This window comes from Chrysemys picta, chromosome 8 (genome assembly GCF_011386835.1).
Source record: "Chrysemys picta bellii isolate R12L10 chromosome 8, ASM1138683v2, whole genome shotgun sequence".
In the NCBI taxonomy this organism is placed as follows: domain Eukaryota; kingdom Metazoa; phylum Chordata; order Testudines; family Emydidae; genus Chrysemys; species Chrysemys picta.
In genome coordinates, this window is record NC_088798.1 from 68540661 (window position 1) to 68564403 (window position 23743).

General features: G+C 52.7%; 1 protein-coding gene across 1 annotated transcript in view; it reads left to right on the plus strand.

Moving 5' to 3' along the window:
- DDR2 (discoidin domain receptor tyrosine kinase 2) overlaps window positions 1-23743 on the plus strand; it is an 89665-nt gene that overhangs the window by 18235 nt on the left and 47687 nt on the right. The window contains 6 exon segments of the mRNA XM_065554773.1: window positions 14056-14158; window positions 16834-17065; window positions 17886-18033; window positions 20500-20605; window positions 21965-22148; window positions 22844-23087. Of these exon segments, the coding sequence (XP_065410845.1) occupies window positions 14056-14158; window positions 16834-17065; window positions 17886-18033; window positions 20500-20605; window positions 21965-22148; window positions 22844-23087 (1017 nt within the window).

The window sequence follows — 23743 nt, forward strand, 5'->3', positions numbered from 1 at the left end:
TTTCGATTATCAGCCTGCATGGTTACCTGTGCTGATGAGCTATCTGTGGTCACCTGTGCTCTCCATGCTGGGCAAACAGGAAATGAAATTCAAATGTTCGCGGGGCTTTTCCTGTCTACCTGGCCAGTGCATCCGAGTTTAGATTGCTGTCCAGAGCGGTCACAATGATGCACTGTGGGATAGCTCCCGGAGGCCAATACCATCGAATTGCGGCCACACTATCCCTAATTCGAAATGTTAAAATCGATTTTGGCGCTACTCCGCTCGTCGGGGTGGAGTACAGAAATCGATTTAAAGGGCCCTTTACATCGAAATAAATAGCGTCGTTGTGTGGACGGTTGCAGGGTTAATTCGAATTAAAGCTGATAAATCCGAATTAAAGTCGTAGTGTAGACCAGGCCTTAGGTATGGTGCTACTACTATTGCAAGCACCTTGGTAAATACCTTCAGTGAAGTCTGGAGTCCAAAAGGTGGAATGTAGTATTGTGTGTGGTCATACCCCACCATTAACTGTAGGTACTTCCTTCAAACGGGATACCTACTGTCGCCTACAACTCACAGGGGATGCCTCCTGAAAGCAGGAGTAATGCCACATCATGATCATTGCCACTGATCTGGTAGCAGTGTCTGCTGCATCCAGAGCTGCTTGTAGGCTCACCTTAGCCACAAGATCATCTTCTGAGACTCTTCCCAAATTCTCCCCCTCAGGTCTGAGGGAGTGTGTCACAAAGGCCTGTATTCTTTCATAATTCCTAAAGTCACAGCAATAAAATCACATTGTTTTATTAATTAACCCAGAGTAAGTGATTAATACCTGGGGGAGCAAACAGCTGTGCATATCTCTCTATCAGTGTTATAGAGGGTGGACAATTTATGAGTTTACTCTCTATAAGCTTTATACAGAGTAAAACGGATTTATTTGGGGTTTGGAGCCCATTGCGAACTGGGTGTCTGGGTGCTGGAGACAGGGGACTTGCTGAGCAGGTTTTGGTTAAAGTCTGCAGCTTTGGGGGCATGGACCAGACCTGGGTCTGTGTTGCAGCAGACTAGCATGTGTGGCTCAACAAGGCAGGGTTCTGGAGTCCCAAACTACAGTGGAAAACGGGCTCAGAGGTAATTCCAACACATCAGGTGACAGTCCCCAGGGCATCTCTGTGACCGAACCCGTCACAGGGTCCATCCCCAAGGCCATGTTCCCCCCTTTTTCTTCTCCCTAGCTGAACGTCCTTCATGGCAGATGGGGGAAGGAAGAGAAGTTGGAGCTTCTGCCCCTAAGCAGGGTGCCAGGGCTCAGTCCCTCCTCTGCAGCGGGCCCAGCCCTCTTCCTACCTGGCAGGGACCCCTGCTCTTTACTCAGAGCCATGGGGAGTAGGGGAAGGCAGGAAAGAAGAGAGCTGAGCTGATTTCAGAGAGCAGTCTCATGGCTACCTAGTGGAGGCACAGTGAGTCCCTGTTCAGGAGGCTGCAGCTGCCTGCCCCCTGGCCTACTGAGTGGAGATGTTCTGGACTAAGGCAATGGTCATATCCAGCGCTATAGCTAGGGTTGTCAACTTTCTACTCGCACAAGACCGAACACCCTTGCCCCGCCCCTTCTCCGAGGCCCCACCCCCACTCGCTACATCTCCTCTCCCTCCATCGCTCGCTCTCCCTCACCCTCACTCACTTTCAGCAGGCTGGGGCACGGGGTTGGGGTGTGTGTGGGTGGGTGGGGGGGGTTATGGGCTCTGGGCTGGGGGTATGTGCTCCAGGTGGGGCCAGAAATGCAGGGTTCAGGGTGCAGGAGAGGGCTCCGGGCTGGGGCTGGGGCTGAGGGGTTCGGCGTGCGGGAGGAGTTATGGGCTCTGGCTGGAGGTGCGGGCTCCGGGTGGGGCCAGAAATGAGGGGTTCAGGGTGCAGGAGAGGGCTCCGGGCTGCAGCAGGGGGTTGGGGTGTGGGGGTGTATGAGGGCTCCAGCTGGGGGTGCAGACTCTGGGGTAGGGCTGGGGATGATGGGTTTGGGGTGCAGAGGAGGAGTCTCTGGGCTGGAGCTGAGGGGTTTGGAGTGTGGGAGGGGATGCGGTCTATGGCTAGTGGCCAATGCCAGGTGCCCCAGAGGGAATGAACAGAACAGGTAATCATCAAGTGATCTATCCTCTGTCATCCAGTCCCAGCTTCTGGCAGTCTTGGCCGGCCAAGCCAGGCAAAAGGAGAGAGATAGGAAAGAGAAGAAATAAGGTAGGGAAGGAAAAGGACACAATGGAGCAGGGAGGAGCAAAAGTCTCACATCCCAGCTGGTGGTTGGGATTCAGCTGGAGCTGGTAGGGGTGGTGATGTCATCTGGGTCCCTCTGTCTGGCCCGGTCTAGTCAGGACACCTGTCTGGATCAGGATGACAAAGGTCTGGGGCCCAGGAGATGGTGGGGGTGGCAGCCATGATGGTGAAACTTGCTCCAGTAGCCAGTTTGTCTCCCCAAAGTCTCTTTGTAAGACCCCAAAGGCGGATGGAACAGCCCATCCCTTCGTTATTCCAGCAGCCAATTAAGCCTAATATTTAACACACCAACTTTGGTTAGTTACTTTCCAGCACCACATTTTTCTTGTTTACCAGGCATGATCTTAACACAGTCCTTGAGCTGGGCTAGGAGGCCTTTCTGTTTGGACTCAGTCACACTGTCTTCCCTTCACACCTTTTCTATCAACATTTGTTGTTCTAGTTCATAAGCTATCACAATAACCTTACACTCACTCTAGGGTTGCAAACTTTGATTGGTCATATTCCTGGAGGTTTCATTGTATGACATAATCTTCAATTAAAGATTAATTTTTAATTCCCGGAGACACCAGGACAATCCTGGAGGGTTGGCAACTGTAACTCACTCTCTACTGGTGAGCGCACAGTGAGGGTAAATATGTAGGCCCAATTATCACAACAGCCCTCTGCTCAAAAGGGGAAACCAGAAGTTTGGCTGCGTAAGGAACAGGAGGGATAATAATACAGAAAATACTCTAATGCTTTGATATCGCTCATTGGTGCACTTCCTCTGGATACTGTGTGCAGTTCTGGGCACTTTGTCTCCAAAACAATATAGCAGCATCAGAGGGGACTCTGTGATGGATGAGGAAAATGATTCAGGGCCTGGAAAACTTTTCCTGGGAAGAGAGTTTTAAATGAAAGTGTGTTTCCCTTGGAGAAGAGAGATAGAAGAGACCAAGAGCTTAGCAAAGTTCAAAAAAAGGATTGGCCACTTAGATGGATAACAAGAACATCAGAGTTAGAACTGTAACATCAGAGTTAGAACTGCTGACCCTCCAAGAGTTTTGAAAGGGATTTAAATCATCATACTTTGGGGCTGGGGGTGCAGGCTCTGGGATAGGGCTGGGCATGAGGGGTTTGGGGTGAAGGAAGGGGCCTGGGGCAGAGGGTTGGAGTGTTATGGGGAGCGTGGGCTCCGGGGGGGAGTTTGGGTGTGAGAGGGAACTCTGGGCTGGGGCAGGGGGTTGGGGTGCAGGAGGGGGCTTGGGATGCGGGGCCCTGGCAGCTCTTACTGCTGCCCCCGGGAAGCGGCCGCCATGTCCCTGCAGCCCCTAGGCACATGAGCAGCCAGGTATGTTCAGCGTGCTGCCCTCGTGCTCGCAGGGGCCACCCCCATAGCTCCCATTGGTCATGGTTCCTGGCCAATGGGAGTTGCGGAGTCGGCCCTCGGGGTGGGGACAGTGTGCAGAGCCTTCCTGGCCGCCCACGCATCTAGGGGCTGCAGGTACCTGGTGGCCGCTTCCAGGCACCATCCGGAGCTAGGGCAGGTAGGGAGCCTTTCTTAGTCCCAGGCCCCCGCTGCACCACCGACCAGACTTTTAATGGCCCGGTTGACAGTGCCGACCAGAGCCGCAAAGGTCCCTGTTCGACCGGGCGTTCCTGGGCATGGCTGGACAGAGCTTGGCTGAACTGGGAGCAGAGACCGAGATGCCATGGGGGTCTACTGGGGACTCCGCTCTTGCTATTGATTTGACATGGCAGTCTCTTTCTCAGATACAGCGGTGATGGGCTGTAGGATAATGCCCCCAAGACAGAATGCTACAAAGCCTTCCTATGTGCCTATAACAGACTGATATTCAGCCCCCGGAGGCCAGCTTCATTGTCTGTCTGTCTCTGCCTTTCCAAGGCCCCCAGCCCCCCATATCAGTGGGTCTCCAGCCCAATTCCACAAGCTGCAGCTGACACCTGCTCACTGCTGGGGCTGTAAGTCATTAGCAGTCCTGCCTCCTGCTGCGTGTAGCCCAGCCCAGTAGCCTGGCAGGGTTCCCATGGGCTTTTTTCACCAGCTAAACTAAAGCCAAACCTCTTTCTGTGCCCTGTGTGGCTGCTTTGCATCAGATGCCACATAACCAGGAGAAGGCGCAAGCACCCCAAAGAGGAGAACTACCGTTCAGAGGGAGCTGCCTGGAGCAGGCCAGGCAAGGAAGGAAGAGAGGATCAATAAGATAAAGTTGTGCACCAGGGAGGAGAGATCAAGAGCTCAGATCCCAAGTGGGGTGACCTTCTAGCACCCCCATGTTCCACACTCACACTAGTTTGTCTTGTCTTAAAACTGAACAAAGACTACTGCTGCCCAAGGAGGCTGTGGGGCTAGATGCGGAGCAGAGGTGCTCACAGAATGGTCTTTCTTTGAAGGCATTGTCCCCAGTACAAGGCTGTCTGAGGTCCCTGCTGCACAGAGGTGCCCTCTGCTACTGGTGCCGTGCAGAACAGGCTTAGTTTGCCAAATAACCCTCTTCTAAACCTTTCTTCCCGCATAGGACACTATCAGGGACCTCCTATTGGACACAGGACACATACACAGTGCTGCTAGGTCAGTCCATTTATCAGAAGTCTTGCCATATTTGGTGTTTTTCTTCAAGACCCCAGCTCCTGGACTCAGGGCATTCAGTGAGAATCTCAGTTTTCATTAGCAAAATTAAGTTTCTAGTCCTTGTGGTTGTGGTAGGGTTGCCAACTTTCTAATCACACAAAACTGAACACCCTAGCCCTTCCCCGAGACCCTACCCCCTGCCCGGCCCCTTCCCCGAGGCCGCTCACTACATTCCCCCTCCCTTGGTGGTTTGCTCTCCCACACCCTCACTCACTTTCACTGGGCTGGGGCAGGGGATTGGGGTGCAGGAGCGGGTGAGGGCTCTAACTGGGGGTGCAGGCTCTGGGTTAGGACCACAAATGAGGGGTTCAGTGTACGGGAGGGGCCTCCAGGCTGGGCAGGGAGTTGGGATGTGGGAGGGGGTGAGGGCTCCAGCTGGGGGTGTGGGCTCTGGGGTGGGGCCGGGGATGAGGGGTTTGGGTTTGGTCCGGCCAATGGGAGTGCGGAGCCAGTGCTCGGGGTGGGGACAGCGCACGGAGCCCTGTGGCCCCCCTGCCTAGAAGCCGGACCTGCTGCTGGCTGCTTCCGGAGCGCAGCACGTAGCCAAGACAGGACCCACAGCACCGCCGACCGGACTTTTAAACAGTAGAAAACTGGACACCTGGCAACCCTAGGCTGTGGGGAAAAGGTGGAAATCAAGATCTGAGTGTTAGTTAAAGGCTCCAAGACCGGAAGGCAAAGAGAGACCCCAACATTCATTCTTATGTTTTAAAGTCTCATGACTTTTGGAGGATTTTTGAATACCTGTGGTTGGCAAGGCTGCGGAAGAACACCTGGTTGTCTCCTTTTGGAATGCAGGGCACGTATAACCCAGATACCATCACATGGCTTTTCTCTGCAACGCCCACAGTGCTTTGCTTTGAATGCACTAGCTAAAATCAGCAAAAAACTGGTGCAGCTGCTTCTGGGGCTCTCAGTGTTTTCCCTCCTCTGGAGAGGTCCCAGGATTGTAAATGGTCCCTTAGCTCCTGGTGGAGCACTGCATGCTGGAATTTGTAGTCCTGCAGGCCCCAATGAGGTTAGCTGCTCACTGCGTGGTAGGAGTCTGTGGGCCACTTTGGCCCATTTGCTGCATCCTTGCCTCTGGCTTTGGCCTGCCTATGTGTATTTACTTGGAGGAAGTTTATGGATGGAGCTTAGTGGGCTGGAGCCAGTGGTGAGACAGTAAACAGCAGGGAACAAGCCGCTCTTTCAGGAGCTGGCTTGGCAACTAGGCGTGACAAATAGCTCTTGGGAAACTGTGTTGTAGCTGCTGCTACACATGGGCTATAGCGAGTGCCAAGCCACAGCCATGGCTGCCGGCACCGGGTACTTTTCCATTCCCAGACTGGCGGTGAATCAGCCTGTGGAAAGAAGCGAGAGGAAACCAATCTGCTGCTTCGTGGGAAGCCTAAAGGTGCTGCCTGCTGCAGGTTTATGGTGATTTGAACTGAATGCTATGGTGGGAGGGGACACGGGAGGCTGCTTGCTTGGCCTGGTTTTATCCTGTGTTTCTTTAGGGCAGGTGGGAAAGAAACACAGAGTTTGTTAAAGCAAAAGGAACAAGTTGCCTTTTCCAAGTGAATTTCTCCCTAGTAAAACGTGCTGGAGCAAGAGGCACAGAGGCTGAAACCTAGGGTTACCATACGTCCTCTTTTTCCCGGACATGTCCGGCTTTTCGGCAGTCAAACCCCCGTCCGGGGGGAATTGCCAAAAAACCGAACATGTCCGGGAAAATGGCTCTGCTCCTCCCCGACTCTTCAGCTCTGTTTAAGAGCCGGGCTGCCCAAGCGCTACCGGCTTCGGGCAGCCCCCGTGCCTCCAGACCCTGCGCCCCCAGCTGGGCACTTCCCCGCCCGGACTCCGGCGGCTGCCCGAAGCCGGTAGCGCTTGGGCAGCCCGGCTCTTAAACAGAGCCGAAGAGTCGGGGAGGAGCAGAGCCGCCGCGGCTGGAGGCTCTGCTCCTCTTCGGCTCTGTTTAAGAGCCGGGCTGCCCGAGAGCTACCAGCTTCGGGCAGCCCCCGTGCCTCCGGACCCTGCGCCGCTGGAGCCCGGGAGGGGAAGTCCCCGGCTGGGGGCGCAGGGTCTGGAGGCATAGGGGCTGCCCAAAGCCCGAGCGCTACCGGCTTCACGGTTTGCCGGGCAGCCTCCAGACCCTGCGTCCCCGGCTGGGTGCTTCCCCTCCCGGGCTCCAGCTGCGCTGGGGAAGCGCCGGCTGGGGGCGCAGGGTCTGGGGGCTGCCCGGCAAACCCTGAAGCTGGTAGCCCTGGGGGAGCCCTTTCCCCCTGGCTAGGAGTGGGAGGGAGGAGGGGGCGGAGTTAGGGCGGGGAAGGGGCAGCGTTGGGGCGGGGTTAGGGGGTGGGGAAATGGGCGGGGCCAGGGCCCGTGGAGGGTCCTCTTTTTTTATTTATGAGATATGGTAACCCTACTGAAACCACCTGTGTATCCATGACAGGAGCAGCACCAGGTTGCCTGTGCTCTCTCTCTCACTCACACACATTACACCTCAAGGAGTGACGGGTACGTCCAGGGGCGGCTCTATGTATTTTGCCGCCCCAAGCACAGCAGTGAGGCAGCCTTCGGCGGCATGCCTGCAGGAGGTCCGCCGGTCCCGCGCCTTTGGTGTACCCGCTGCCGAATTGCCGCCGAAGCCTCACAACGACTGGAAGGCCGCCCCCCGCGGCTTGCCACCCCAGGCACACGCTTGGTGCGCTGGTGCCTGGAGCCGCCCCTGGGTACTTCATGGCCAGTTCAGTAATTGTCTTCTTTCCTGATAGTGCTGGCTGCAATGGTGTGCTTGTGGATGCCTGTCCCACTAGGAATGGGAATTAGACCCTGCCCCCTCTGTTTATTTCACACTAGTCATTGAATGGCCATCTGATGGGAGTGGCCTTTGTCATGGGCCTGGGCTTGATTCAGATCAAGGGTCTAGAAGTGTATAGCTTTTAATGCCATAAAGGAGCATTGTGATCCTCTAGTCCAGTGGTTCCCAAACTGGGGTTCGTGAAATGTTACAGGGGGTTCTCGGGAAAAAATTCCTTAATGGCGGACAGAGCTGTCCCTAGGGACCCCAGGCAGCACAGGGCCAGCAGCCCCTGGACTTCCAAGAGCTAAGCAGATCAAAGCAAGCATATCTATCACACTGAGGAGATTTAAACTTCAAGACTCCTATAAGAAATGGAATGGGAGGTAGATATTTTTTGCTGTTTTTAAAATTAAATAGGTAGCTAGTATTGTTTTTAAAATTATTATGAAGAACAAGTTTAAGCTTTGTTGTAACGTGCATTGTTTGTAGGGTGACCAGATGTCCCGATTTTATAGGAACAGTCCCAATTTTGGGTTCTTTTTCTTATATGGGCTCCTATTACCCCCCACCCCGTCCCGATTTTTCACATTTGCTGTCTGGTCACCCTAATTGTTTGCCTGGACTGAATGCTTGTGTAGGAGGAACTCTTTGAGTTGTCTTTTTAAATACCTTCATGCTGTTTCACATATCATAAGCCTTGATGAAATATAGGAGCCTTGTCTTATAACAGGCTTATTCAAAGTGATACAAGCTACGAAAGTGAGATCTTGGAAGAGTGTTGCCATTTTCATAATGTAATAAAAATACTGTAATGATAAATAATAATTAATAATAAATCGTGTGTAACAAGCATGTCATGAAAACAAATTTTGTATTTCTAAGATCACTGCTTTTATAATTTATACTTAGGCAAAGGAGAAAATCCCTGGAAATATTCATTTCTAGGAGGGGGTTTGTGAGACTTGACATTTTAGTGAAAGGGGTTCACAGGTTGTTAAAGTTGGGAACCACTGCTCTAGTCTGACCTGCATAACACAGACCCAGAGACCCTCCCCAGGGTTTCTGTAGTCAGCCCAAAAAGTTGATAGTGGAGCTAGAGCTGATCTTAAGGTATCTGGTCTTTACTCAGAAATTGCAAGTGATCACTCAGATGCTTTTGGAAAAACCTACCTACCCTTTGAGTGAGGGGGATTCATCACACCCCTGGGGAATCTGTTCCAGTGGTTAATTACCCTCATTAAAAATCTGCACCATATTTCCAGAATGAACTCTGCTGACTTCCGCTTCGAGCCACTGGATCTTGTTCTGCCTTTGTCTGCTAGATTGAAGAGCCCTCTGCTCTCAGAAATCTCCTCCCTGTATAGGGATGTCTACTCTAGGCTGTGATCAAGTTGCTTTAAATCTCCTGTTCAATGAGCTTCTTTAGCCTCTCACTGTGAGGTGGGTTTTCCAGATCTCAAATCATTCTTGTGGCGCTTCTCTGAACCCTCTCCAATTTTTCAACATCCTTTTTCAAATATGTCTGCTAGAATGGGCCCAGGATCCAGTATTGGTCTCACCTGGGTTTCATTGTGGATTGCTCAATGAAGACCTGTTGCGTGAATTTAGATGGAAAAACACAAGGCCAAATAGACATAGGTGTTGACAGGACTACCTGTCCAACATTAAACAGTTTTAAACAAGGTTTGGGGTTTGATGTGCAGAGACCTCAGCCTGCTTAGTACCATGGTGCAAACATCCCTTTAAACCTCTTATTAAGAAACAGAAAAGAAGGAAACGTTATTTAATACTTTACATTTCAAATTAATTAAGGCTTTCATTTTAACAACAGCCCTTGTTCCCTTTCCCATTAGCAGTAAAGGGTTTTTAAAGGAAAAATCCCCTTGTTTGACAGTCTCTTAGATGGTGTTAAAATTATAATTGTTCTTTTTTGGGAAAAGGGAAGAAGTTAGTTGAAATGGGCTTGAACCATTGTTAAAATCGGATTTGTTTTGTAGAAGACAAAATAAAACAAACACACACAGAAGGGGAGAGAAAAGAACAGCAAAGATAGAAAATGCAGCTTCTGGAGCTGACTCTCACTTGCAGCCTCACTGCTGGAAAAACACAGACCCAGCATATGGACTTATCAGCCACTCCAAGACCTGGCAAACTTATACCAGCGTTGGGCTGTTTAGGGCTATGCTTTTAGTTGCCTCTTTCTGGTCACAGGCTCACAGCAGCATTGCAAAATATAAGAACAGCCATACTGGGTCAGACCAAAGGTCCATCTAGTCCAATATCCAGTCTTCCGACAGTGGCCAATGCCAGGTGCCCCAGAGGGAATGAACAGAACAGGTAATCATCAAGTGATCCATTCCCTGTCATCCAGTCCCAGCTTCTGGCAGTCTTGGCCGGCCAAGCCAGGCAAAAGGAGAGAGATAGGAAAGAGAAGAAATAAGGTAGGGAAGGAAAAGGACACAATGGAGCAGGGAGGAGCGAAAGTCTCACATCCCAGCTGGTGGTTGGGATTCAGCTGGAGCTGGTAGGGGTGGTGATGTCATCTGGGTCCCTCTGTCTGGCCCGGTCCAGTCAGGACACCTGTCTGGATCAGGATGACAAAGATCTGGGGCCCAGGAGATGGTGGGGGTGGCAGCCATGATGGTGAAACTTGCTCCAGTAGCCAGTTTGTCTCCCCAAAGTCTCTTTGTAAGACCCCCAAAGGCAGTGATGGATGGAACAGCCCATCCCTTCGTTATTTCAGCCACCAATTAGGCCTAATATTCAACACACCAACTTTGGTTAGTTACTTTCCAGCACCACATTTTTCTTGTTTACCAGGCATGATCTTAACACAGTCCTTGAGCTGGGCTAGGAGGCCTTTCTGTTTGGACTCAGTCACGCTGTCTCCTCTTCACACCTTTTCTATCAACATTTGTTGTTCTAGCTCACGGGTAGGCAACCTATGGCACGTGTGCCAAAGGCGGCACGTGAGCTGATTTTCAGTGGCACTCACACTGCCCAGGTCCTGGCCACCAGTCTGGGGGGCTCTGCATTTTAATTTAATTTTAAATGAAGCTTCTTAAATATTTTAAAAACCTTATTTACTTTACATACAACAATAGTTTAGTTATATATTATAGACTTATAGAAAGAGACCTTCTAAAAACGTTAAAATGTATTACTGGCACGCGAAACCTTAAATTAGAGTGACTAAATGAAGACTTGGCACACCACTTCAGGTTGCCGATCCCTGTTCTAGTTAATAAGCTATCACAATCAGGGTCAGCTCCAGCGTTTTTGCTGCACCAAGTGGTGAAAAAATAAATAATTAAATAAAAAAGCCGCGATCTGCTGCAGCTCTACCACCGCCGCTTCATTCTTCGGCGGCAATTCGGCGGCAGGTCCTTCCCCCTGAGAGGGACTGAGGGACCTGCCACCTAATTGCTGCCAAAGAGCCGGAGGTGCCACCCCCTTCTATGGGCCGCCTCAAGCACCTGCTTACTGCGCTGGTGCCTGGAGCCAGCCCAGATCACAATAACCTTACACTCACTCTAGGGTTGCAAACTTTGATTGGTCGTATTCCTGGAGGTTTCATTGTATGACATAATCTTCAATTAAAGATTATTTTTTAATTGCTGGAGACGCCAGGACAATCCTGGAGGGTTGGCAACTGTAACTCACTCTCTACTGGTGAGCTCACAGTGAGGGTAATTGTGTAGGCCCAATTATCACAACAGCCCTCTGCTCAAAAGGGGAAACCAGAAGTTTGGCTGCGTAAGGAACAGGAGGGATAATAATACAGAAAATACTCTAATGCTTTGATATCGCTCAGTGGTGCAGCTTCCTCTGGATACTGTGTGCAGTTCTGGGCACTCTTATCTCCAAAACAATATAGCAGCATCAGAGGGGACTCTGTGATGGATGAGGAAAATGATTCAGGGCCTGGAAAACTTTTCCTGGGAAGAGAGTTTTAAATGAAAGTGTATTTCGCTTGGAGAAGAGAGGTAGAAAAGACCAAGAGCTTAGCAAATTTCAAAAAAGGATTGGCCACTTAGATGGATAATGAGAACATCAGAGTTAGAACTGTAACATCAGAGTTAGAACTGCTGACCCTCCAAGAGTTTTGAAAGGGATTTAAATCATCGAATCGGGCCCCGCACTTGCCGCTCTTACAGACTCCTCTGCCAGCCGCCACTGAGTGAGCATGAACCTCTCAGTTAGGGCATGGTAAGTACAGTTTGTTGCGCTTAGTCAAACACTAAGGAAAACAACACTTTGTCATCCCAGTGTTCAAGATTTCAAAATGTTTATTAAAGCTAATGTTAAAATGATATAATACACAGGTTAAGGAAAGAGTGTCTGTACCTCTGGGTATAGTGTTTACATTGTCCAAAAGTACAAAGGTTGGTTTGAAAGTCATAAAATACATAATCTGCAGTATCCCAGATTAAGGTTAATAAATTCAGTGATACAGTTAGAGTATTAAGCATCCAAGTATTCAGGTACTTCACTCATGAAAAGTAGTACAGAGAGTTGGTTGTGGAAAGCAAATATAGGAATGAGTGAAGATTGTCCCTCAGTAACTGAGAATTTAGGATAGGCTGTCCCTTAGAAAACACAATCCATCAGGGAAGTATTTCAGTTTTTTCCCCGACTTTGCTTCTCATCGGCACTCCAGCTCATCTCCCCCGGTATTGCCGATGTCCGGTGATGTATTCTAGATAGACGTCCCTCGACCACCTGATGGTGTCCGATACCATGAGTTGCTGCATCAGGCAAGCATAGCACTGACTGATTCTGCATTCTCGCAACACTCATTAAAGTGTATTTTAACCCAAAACAGCCAAAATTGATCACTTTGGCAAAGTGGGTCTCTCTGCTGAACATGTAGGCAAAGTAGGTGTGTCTTAGTGTGGGACCATAATAAATCTCATTCTGTGGCAGAAGGATCTGGGAGGTGTCATCTGATTCATAAACATTTACAAACTCCTAATTCTAGTGGTGTCACGCTCTGTGGTGGTGGTGGAGGTGGGGGACGACTTACTGCCTCCCAGCTCCAGGTGCTCTGGTTGGTGGACATTTTGCTAACACAATGCCATCGGAAATGGGTCACATTGAGTATCATTGCAAAGCCCTTTCTTCCCATCACCCGAGCCATTAGCACAGCTCACACATGCCACCACTCTCAGCAGAGAGCTAAAGACTGATCAGCCTCCCAGAGTCAGTTCCACTAGGTTAAGTTGGAGGCATATGGTCTCTTCACCCACTGTGAAATGCAGCCACTTCTGGGGTGACGTATGGCAACACTAGAACATGAGGATCTTTTATCCTGCCTAGCTATAGACCTTGCTAACTGTCCGCTAATTAGTCTGAGCTATGCTTTGTGGTGGTTCCATGTAGGGCAGGTCCTTTCTCCCAGCTCTATCGGCTCTGCTGGGGGTCGTGACTCTGTTGTTTGTCCTATGCAGGGGGAGAGTCTGTGGTTTGCTCTGTCTAATGCCAGCCAGCCAGAGCAGGGTTTTGCCTGGATGGTCCTTTGGCCGAGAGGAGCTCAGGACACTTATTCCAAGATTGCAGCAGTCTCTGTGTGACGCTGGCTGTTACTGAGGACTCCTGCCAGGCCTGGGAACTCCTTCTGGATACCAGAGACACCCCCACTGCCAACTACAAGTCAATTACCTCCCTGCCCCACCCTGCTGAGGGGAGTCACTTTCCCTCGCGCAGGATGGCAGCATGGAGGGTGCACAGGTGTGACCTGCTGAAGTGCGGTGGCCAAGCTCTCTTGATGGGGTCTGGGTCTGGGATAGCTGTGCTTGGGTGAGCGGCATTGGCAGAGCTGTGTGTGAGCCCAGGAGGGGCTGCGGCAGGTACATTTTCAGAGATGTTACTGGGGGGGTAGGGGCCAGGCACTAGAATAGCAAGTGGTGCTGCAGGCTGGGACAGAAATGTATCTGGAGCTGTGTGGAGGGCAGAGGTAGGAGAAGGGGCTTCTGGATGTATCAAGAATGGTTACATCAGCCAGGCTGTGTGGAGATCCTAAGGCTGGCATAGCAGGAGGGTCTATGGGTCTACACCAGATACCGGGCACCGATATTTGTGTGGGGTGCGGAGCCAAAGCCTAGAAGAGCAGGAAGTGCTACTAGAGATCTGCTGATGGGCCTGTTTCTTATACCACTGTGATATCTGTGGTGCACTGGTATAGCTTTGGGGAGGTCCCAGGACTGAGCTAGCATGGAGTGTGGTGGGGCAGGGCTGGCATGCATTGGGAGGAGCTTGCCCAGAGCTGCTTTCACCATGCTTGACCTTCTCCTGAGCGCCAGCTCTGAGTTCCTCGGAAGCACTGAGCATTCTCCACATCACTGGAGCAAACTGAAGGGGCAGCCAATGGTGTGTCTCGTTTCAGCTGTGTGCCGTTATCCTCTGGGAATGTCAGGTGGCCACATCCCAGACGAAGACATCTCCGCCTCCAGCCAGTGGTCTGAATCCACAGCAGCCAAGTATGGAAGGTGAGGGCAACCGACGCGAGGGAGCCGTGTGCCTTTCACATGTGGGTGATTGGCTGCTTGGTATCACACTCGCCCTATGACAGGGGACAGCTGTGTCACTGATGTTCTCAATGGCCATAGCAGGATTTCACTGGTGTTCCTGTTCTGTGACTGGCCATTGCTGGGCGAGGACCCTGTGCTGAGGCCCAGGGCGTGTTCCATGCACCTGCAGTCTCACTCTGCCAGTGTCATCCTGCATGTGCAGCATACATCAATGGCTGCCGCTCTTACAGACTCCTCTGCCAGCTGCCACTGCTCCTGTGCCCTGGGCCCAGCACAGGACAAGGCAGGCTCTGCTGCAGCTGTGGGGAGGTGGAGAGCACTTCCCAGAAGCAGGCAGTGGGGCCTTGGTTCCATGGCAGCTGTGGGGCTGGCCCAAGACAGTGTTCCTGGAATGTGTTCCTGGGGGCAGTGTTGTGGAGCCATGGCTAGGCTTGCATGGGGCCAGTCCCTGCAGCACCTGCCAGGTGCCAGGGTGGCTGACAGCTTGGTCACTGGCTGAGGCTCCTCCAAATGCAGGCTGAGGGCATGTTCATCAGCAAGAGAGAAGCTGCTGCTCTCCGACCCTAGCAGTCTCCTGCCAGGTCCCAGAGTGAGGAAGAGTCCAGCCAGCTGCAAAGGGGAGCAGAGCGGAGATGAGAGCACAAGGAACGTACCAAGTGGACAGTGGGGCTGGAGACCTGGGCTCAGACTTGGGGATTCTTGGGGTGAAAGGGACATGCCGTGTGTCAGAAGACAGGGCAGATTTGGGGAAGAGTTTTGTGGTGAAAGACATGCAGCCATGAGCTTTCTAACCCAGACCTTTCCACAGGAAACTAGACCCAATGGGGTGTGTAATGCCTGCAGACCCAGGAAGGGCACATGTCAAGGGGCCTCCCTGCAGCCAGCATTAGCCATCACAGCGCCCTCTGTGAGCTCCCTCCTTCACTCTGGGCTCAGTAAAGGATGCGGCAAGCATGCGTGTGTTCATTTGTGAATGCATGCTGGGGAGAGTTCCTTGTGCTAGGAACTCTGTCATGAACGTTCCCTCAGCTGGAGCAGTGACTCTGAGCCAGCAAGGAGCAGTTGCTGATGGGTGACGCTCACCCCGGGTCTCCTCTCCTCCCACCCATGTTCATCTTAACTCCTGCAGGCAGGGTGAGATAAACCCACCCTGAACAGCCCCATTGGTCTCACTTTCTCTGCTGGCCCAGCCCACTCCCCGGAAATTGCCCAAGTGTGAGAGGGCACTGCAAGAGAGATGCTACACCCAGCAGGTGCCCAGCAGAGGCTGCCCCAAGGCTGGGGTTTGACCCTATGGCTGCCTCTCGCTCTGCATTGGGGAGTTGGTGGCAGGACACTGTCTACAGTCTCCCTGCTCTTCCTCTCCTCCTTCCTGTGCTACTGACTGCTCTTCCTCACCCGGTGCTGAGGAAAAGTCAGGCATCATCTCCAGTGATTGGAGGGAGATGTTTTCTCCTGGCCCCTCCCGTCTCACCTCTCCATCTGGGGCTCTGCCCTGCCACCTTAGTTACCCGACAGCTTCTCACGTGGCAGGCCCTGCAAGTTGTGTTTCTGCCTCTAATGCCTGGCCCCTGACCCAGCTGTGGGGGCTCCTGTAGGGCTCGAAGCAGGGGCCAGTTTTGCATACACACCATGCTGCTATTGAAGGTCCAGCCCCACGTCAGAGGCAGTGAGGAAGACTCAACATGCCCATGATGACACCCTCCGGTTCCTGCCATATACTATCCTGGTCCCGTCTGCCTGACCCAGTGCAGTCCCACATGCTTCCTGTCCTCCCGCACTTCGGGTAGCTAGTGCCACCAACAGGTGCCTACAAGTGACGACTGGTGAGAGCAGGGACTGCAGTTGTGCCCCCTGGTGAGCAGGATCTGGGGGCAGTGATGCGGTATTCCCCTCCCCTGGGCCCACAGAGCCCCAGGGCCCACACTGGCCCTCAGGCCTGATTCTGGTGGGATTTCTGATGGGTCAGATACAGAACCTGCCCCAGGATCAAATCAGGGGAGCACACGATTTGTGAGTGGGGAGGCAAGGAAACACCCCCACACGACAGCAGGCGAGGAGATGTATGGGTCATGCTCAGAAACGGCACCCAGCTTCAGCACTCCAGATCCAGTGTGAGCTGCTGGGGGAACACGAGATGGCCCGTGGGAGGGAGAAATTCTGATTATGCTGCTCCTTGCCCAGCTCCACCCTGGCCATGGGACTGGTGTCCCTATAGGGGCCCAAGGCCGAAGCTCAGAACTCAAAGGGGGTGGGGGAACACTCCTCCAGTATTTTATAATGAGACAACTGAGACCTCAAGGAGAGCCCTCCCCACTGCAGGGCCCCAAATCTATGAATCCACCCCCATATGCCAGCTCCTTGTGAGGGGAAGGACAGTCCCTCCTGGTGCTGCAGGTGAGTTAAGGGTTGGAGGCTGAGGAGCTGGGACTTTCCTGCTCTATTACTGCTGGTTAGAAGAGTCCTGGTCAGTGCTAGGCCAGCCCAGGGGCAGGTAGGGTGGGCTGTAGGGAAGGCAGGGTGGGGTCTGACGCCTGGGGAGCAGGGTGCCATGATAGGTTCTCACAGGAAGTCTTTTTGGAAGTGACTCTCTCTCCTCCTCTGCACTCCTACCCCACCCTGCTCTGCCCCAGGCTTGATTCAGAAGAGGGCGATGGGGCTTGGTGTCCGGAGATCCCCGTTGAGCCAGATGACCTCAAGGAGTTCCTTCAGATTGACCTGCACGCCCTGCACTTTATCACCCTGGTGGGGACCCAGGGGCGACACGCTGGTGGCCACGGCAATGAGTTTGCACCAATGTACAAGATCAATTATAGCCGGGATGGCACCCGGTGGATTTCCTGGAGGAACCGGCATGGGAAGCAAGTAAGGAGGTGGGGAGGCTAATAAATCTTCCCTGCTAGGATCCCACTGCCCTGGAGATGGGAAGGGGGGCCCTACATGTGGGATGCGCCACCACGCTCAGACTGGCACCCTAACCAAGTGTTGCTGCACTGGTGTGTACTGCAAATCCAGTACCAGGTGGGCCAGGAGTCTCTACAGCTGCCACCTCGAGTTACAGGCATTCGGGGCTGGAGCAGTGCCTGGCCGACGAGCAGAACACCATCCCCTAGGACAGAGAATGCCCTTGCCTGACTAGGGTACTGGCAATGAAGGGTGTCAGCAATCCGTTTCTGGGGCAGTTGGGGCTTGGTCACTGGAGTATTGGCAAATGTCAGTGAAGATGCTGATGGTACCTGCCATGCAGTGCCCAGGGAGGTGTGAGTCGAAGTGCAGGCTTTACCCTCCATGCCCATTCATGCCAATCCACCTCTCCCACCTGCCCCAATGCAATGTAGACAGGAGATGAACATTGGCACCATCCAGGCTGCCACAGCTGTAGTGCTGGATGGAAGTTCACTGCAGGGGGTACAAGCATATCTACTGCCATGCCCTAGGCCCCTAACAATGGCAAAGCCCCATGCACCGGTGGGATTGTGCCTACCACACAGATGCCGAGACTGATGCAAAAGCGGTGAGCTCCCTGCCCCCGGTGGTGGGGAAGAGCTGTGTGGTGGTGGCAGGGTACGGTGGGGTGCAGCAGCCATGAGCCACTCGGAGGCCTGTAGGGTATGTGAGCTGCCCCCTGTCTCTCCCAGCTGCACAGCATCAGCACCCTTTGCCAGCTAGTGTCTGTCGTCCTCAGGTGCTGGATGGAAACACCAACCCTTATGACATTGTCCTCAAGGACCTGGAGCCTCCCATCATAGCTCGCTTCATACGCTTCATTCCCATCACCGATCACTCCATGAATGTCTGCCTGCGAGTGGAGCTCTATGGCTGCACGTGGCTAGGTGAGCAGGGGCTCTGCAAGGGCACCAGTCACACCGATTTCCAGTGCCATGGATCAGGGGCCCAGATGAGCTGCAGGTACAAGGGCTCTTACTGTGGCAGCGGGACCCTGTGTTGTGTTTGGGGGTCTGACATAACACACCACATGCGTTACCGGAGTGTGAAATGCATCTGTCTGCATGGATCTCTAGGCAGTGGGGGCATGCAAGGGGCTCTGGCTGGCAATGGGGCTTGGAAGGGGAACACTCACCAGCAGTGCTGCCTCCTGGTCAGGCTAGGGTGTGGCAAGTTGTCTTCCTCCCGGGACTTCCCCTTTCTCACAGTAAATCCTCTGTTTGGGGGTCTGTCCTATTAGCGACTCAGCCCTCTGGCTAGGTCACATGTTCGAATCCAATGATATGGAAATCTTCAGAAGTCAGCAAGGACTTCAGGACTTCCCCCATGGGTTGGGGTTTTAGGGTCTGGACCCTTGGACCTTCCGGGTCTCCCAACTAGATTCCCCACCAAGGGACAGACTTCTGTCATTGTCCCCTCTTTAGTGGCTGGTAGAGGATTCAGGGCCCAATGGTAGGCAGCTGAGATCGGCATCTTGGGGTGCTATGCGGCTGCCTCCCTGAATCACTTCCTACCAGTGTCCCCTCTCCGCACAGGGTAAAATAAAGAACCAAACACACAATTAAAGTCTGTGACTTTCAGAAGCCCCCAGTCCCCCGCTTGCAGGCTTGGGCAGGTCAGTATCCAAGCCTCAGGCTGCAAGCTTTCCTGGGAGGCGCCTTCCCAGGAGCTTGGACCACGGGTCTTCTCCTGTCCACTGCCTGCCCCCTACTTAGCTGCTCTGCTTCCCCTTTTAAGCCCCTAGTCCAGCTTCTGCCAGCTCTTTTATCTCTTGTTCTCCAGTGTGGGGTTTATACACCCTGACACAGGCCGTGGCTGGCAACAGGATTGTGTGAGGGGCTTTGGCAGCAATGGAAGCTTGTGAGGGCTCAAGACTGGAAATGGGGGTTTGCTTGGGGCTGTGTCAGCAATGGGGGGGTTGCAAGTGGCTGTGCCTGGCAAAGGGGGGTGGTGAGAGGACATGGCAGCAATGGAGGTTTGCAAGAGGCCATGTCTGGCAACGTGGGTGTGCAATGGTCCATGGCTGGCAATGGGGTTTGCTAGGGGCCGTTTCAGTAATGTGGGTTTGCGAGAAGCTGTGGCTGGCAATGGAGGTTTTTGAGGGGCTGGAGCTGTATGAGGGGCCATAGTTGGCAATGATGTGTGCAAGGAGCTGTGGCTGGCTACTGGGGTTTGCGAGGAAAAGTGGCAGCAATGGGGTAGTGCAAAGGGCCATAGCAACAATGAGCGTGTGCAAAGGGATGTGTCTGGCAGTGTGGATTTGTGAGGGGCTGTGGGAGTAATTCAGATGTGTGGCTCACAGTGGGGGTGTGAGAGGGGCTCTGGTGGGTAATGGGGTTGGTGAGGATCCGAGGCAGCATTGAGGATTTGCAAGGAGCCATGGCACTAATGGGCCTGTGTGAGGGGCCATGGCTTGCAATGTGATTGTGGCAAGCGGGGTTTACGAGGGAATGGGGCAGCAATGGTGTGGGGGCTCATGACTGGAAATGAGGGTTTGCTAGGGATGTGGCAGCAGTAGGGGCGTGTGAAGGGCCCTGTCTAGGAATGGAGGTTTGTGAGAGGCCATGGCCATAATGGGAGTTTGTAAGAGGCCGTGGCTGGCAGTGGAGTTTGCAAGGGGCCAGGCCTGGCCATGGAGGTGTATGAGGGGCCTTGGCTGCCAATGGGAGTTTGTAAGGCCCCATGGCATCAGTGCCCAGGTTTGTGAGGGTCCATGGCTTTCAATGGGGGGCTGCTAGGGGTTGTGGTTGGTCGTGGGGATTGGGATGAGGCCGGCTGGCAATGGGGAATTGTGAGAGGCCATGAGAGTGATGGTTGTTTGTGAGGGATCATGGCTCACAGTGGAGGTTCGCGAGGGGCCATTGGTGGCAGTGAGGAGGTGGCAGCAGTGGAGGTTTGATAGAGGATATGGCTGACAGTGGGGCGGGGGAAGGTGACAGGCTGTGGCTGGCAGTGGGAATGTGGTAAGGTCCATGGCTAGCAATGGGAGTTTGCGAGAGGACGTGGCAGCAATGGTTGTGTGTGAGGTGATGTGACTGGCAATGGGGGGGTTGCATCTTCTTGGCCTACATCCATATCTCTGCTGGCATGATAGTTTCACTGCCCTATTTGTCAGCCTGGCCAGTTCTCCCTCCAGCCATTCTCCCCCATCTATTTTGTGTGAAACTCATAGAGCGGAGCCCAGTCTGTTTCTGAGCTCATCTCTGGTCTGTGCTGCAATCAAGAGCCTCTTGGCCTAGGTGGATGTTGCATTGTGCTCTCCTTTTTGTTTATCTGGGAGAGCTGCTGCAAACCTGGCTGGGGGGGGATGCTTGTTTGGGCCCACACTAATTGCACACCAATTGCTCTGGCAGATGGGCTGGTTTCCTACAATGCGCCTGCTGGACAGCAGTTCGTCCTTCCCAGCGGCACAGTCATTTACCTCAACGATTCTGTGTATGACGGCGCTTTTGGCTACAGGTAAGTTCTCGGAGAGCTCCTTGCCTGGGAAGGTGGGGGAGGGGTTTTACGGGCAAGTCAGGACTTGGCAATGACAAGCTGCCAATGTTCTACCAAGGGCTCCACAACAATGGCCCTCCAGTGCTGTCCTGTGATAAGCTGTTTGGTAGAAACGTGGTTCAAAGGTCACCTGTTTGAGTCGTTTGACTTGTCAGCTCCTCCGGTTCTGTACATCACCGAGCACATCATCAGTACTCAACGAACTAACTAATAGCAACCCCACTCCAGCGGGGATTGTGCCCCTGCAGGCAGGAGGGCCGGGGATGTGCTCATTTGCCCATTTAAACAAGAACATGTTTTCCTTGCCATAAGCACAGAAGGAAGGAGCCACTTGGCCAACAAAGGCGCAAGTTGCTGCCTCTTGCTGAGAAAATAGCCAATTATTCTGGAGATTATAAGTTCAGCCCAGGTCATTTGACGTGCTGGGAGGCTGTGGAAAGCCCCTGGAAGGGGTGTTGGGGGCTCTTAGAGCCCCCTGTGTGACTGAGGCAGCCCACTGAGATCTCTCAGATGTGGAGTTAATAGTTGTTTCCCACAGTATGGGGTCCCTTAAGGTCAAGCAGCTCCTGTGATTCCTCCTGGGAGTTTACTCCACATACCAAAGGATGCTTGTCACCTCCTAGCCCTCATCGGGTCACAAAGTCAGTGTAATTCTTGAAATGGGCTCTTTGCGGCCCCAACCAATACTTTGGTGCTCCCTTCTCTAAGGCCAAGACACCAGTGCCATCAATATCCATGCTAATGAGAACCCACTCCTGCAAACAACAGGGCGCGCAGTCCAGTGCTTAGCGGCAACCCTACAATAACAGAACCACCCCAAATCCACTAGCAGTGGGATTTGTGGACTGATTGGGAGTAGCAAGTCCCTTGAAAATCAGGTCCTCTTTATTTAGGGGCCTAACTTTAGACTTCCAGGTTTGAACATTTTAGTCTGTCTGTCTGTCCCACTCTTCTTGCCTCCCTCTGTCCATCCAGGTTCTTTAACGGCACACAAATGAGCATGTGAGGCCAAGTACTCCTAAGCACCTCTGCTAAACCACTGAAGGTTGCCCAGGGCTGCAGAGCCTCTGTGTTATTAAAACAGGCCGTAATGGCTCTCAGGGGACTCAGTGAGGAAAGAGAGTTAGTTTCATGATTTTAAGAAGCTATAATGAAAAAGTCCTTCAGTTTTTTAAAGCATTTATGAAAAATGCCCACCCATTGTACACTCCCCAGTGCTGGTGGGATGGGGGGACAGGTGGGAGGCAGAGAGCGGGAAGATTTTTGTGTGGACTTCCAAAAAGATTCACGCCCCCTTGTATCTTTCCATGGTGTCTACAGCATGACTGAGGGACTGGGCCAGCTGACGGACGGTGTTTCTGGCCTGGATGACTTCACACAGACCCATGAGTACCACATGTGGCCGGGCTATGACTACGTGGGGTGGCGCAATGAGAGCGCTGCTGGGGGCTACATTGAAATCACGTTTGAATTTGATCGGATCAGAAACTTCACCACCATGAAGGTCTGTAGCTCCAGGGGCACCTTTCTTGGTAACATCAATGAGGCTTGTTGTGGCCTTGTCTCTCAGAACCATGTGCCCGGCTGCAGAAGGCACGTTCTAGAAAGGGACTAGGGCTCTGATTTTGTCATGTGCCTCGCAAAATGCCAATGCAAGGCCTTAAGGTCTAGGACACAGTCTGCCCTGCATCGGGGGGAGAGGGGGGGAGAAGGGAGGGGGGCTGTGTCAGGAATAGTGAACATGAGTGATGCAAAGCTACACTGCCCTCTCAGCTGCACCATGCCTCCTCAGCCCTAGTCACCAGCTCCTGCTCTGCTCAGCCCGCTGCACTGCCCCACTTACTATCCCTGCCTGTGGGTGACTAATGGGCCACTTCTATCTGTAATCACTATGTTTCTATGACCTGTCAGCTAGTGACTGGAATGAGACCAAAGACTCACTCCATTTGTGACCTCAGACAGTGCCAAGTTTCCTATGATGAAATGCTAAGGAAATGTCCCCCAGCCCCTCCTCCTGGGGCCCCTTGACAAGTTAGGATTCTAGGGTGAGGGTGCCACCAAGGGCAGGGCGCGATGAGCACAGTGTTCCCTGTGTGACTATCCCAGGGTCTCCGATTCCTATGGAGTTGCCCTGGGCCGTGGGTGCTGCCAGCCTGTGCTGGTGTCGAGCTCACCTGGGACTCTGTTGCTGCCATGCAGGTGCACTGCAACAACATGTTTTCCAAGGGGGTGAAGATCTTCAAGGAAGTTCAGTGCTATTTCCGCTCCGATGCCAATGAGTGGGAGCCCAACACCATCTCCTCGGTGCTGGTGCTGGATGACGTCAACCCCAGTGCGCGGTTCGTCACTGTGCCCTTGCTTCATCGCATGGCCAGCGCCATCAAGTGCCAGTATTACTTTGCCGACACCTGGATGATGTTCAGTGAGATCACATTCCAGTCAGGTACTGGCAAAGGGCGGGAGGATGGGGTCCTGGAAGCTACAGCATCCATGTCAGGGAGCAAGGGAGGCATAGGTCCAGGGAGTGCCAAGCAATGTGCCATTTGTTCTGGAGCATAGAAATGTAGGAACTGCCAGACTGGATCACACCTCAGGTGCTTCTAACCTAGTCTCCTATACCTAACAGCAATAGCTGCTGCAAGAAAAGGTATGAGAACCCTGTAGTGGTTGATGTGGGATAATCTGCATCCACATTAGGGCTCATCATGGTCACTGACAGACAGGCTTAAGCCCAGAAGCAGGAGGTTCAGTGTCCCTTCCCAAATGTTTATCATTAATTATGGTAACTCTGGATATTTTTGATAGCCATATAAATATCTGGTCCCTTTTTAAAATCTTGTTAAGTTCTTGGCCCCAGTGATTTCCTGTGGCAGTGAGTTCCACAGTCTAATCACGTGTTGTATGTGGGGAAAAAGTACTTCCTTTTATTGGCTTGGAATTTCTCATCTTTCAGTTCCATGGAATGTCCACTTGTTCCTGTGTTACAAGGCAGTGAGAAGAGTAGTTACCTATTTACCCATGGAAAGCGGGTACTGGGGCTACTGTGGTACCAGTAGCTATAGCATTCATCCTGTGGAGGAGCAGGGTTTTGAGAGGAGA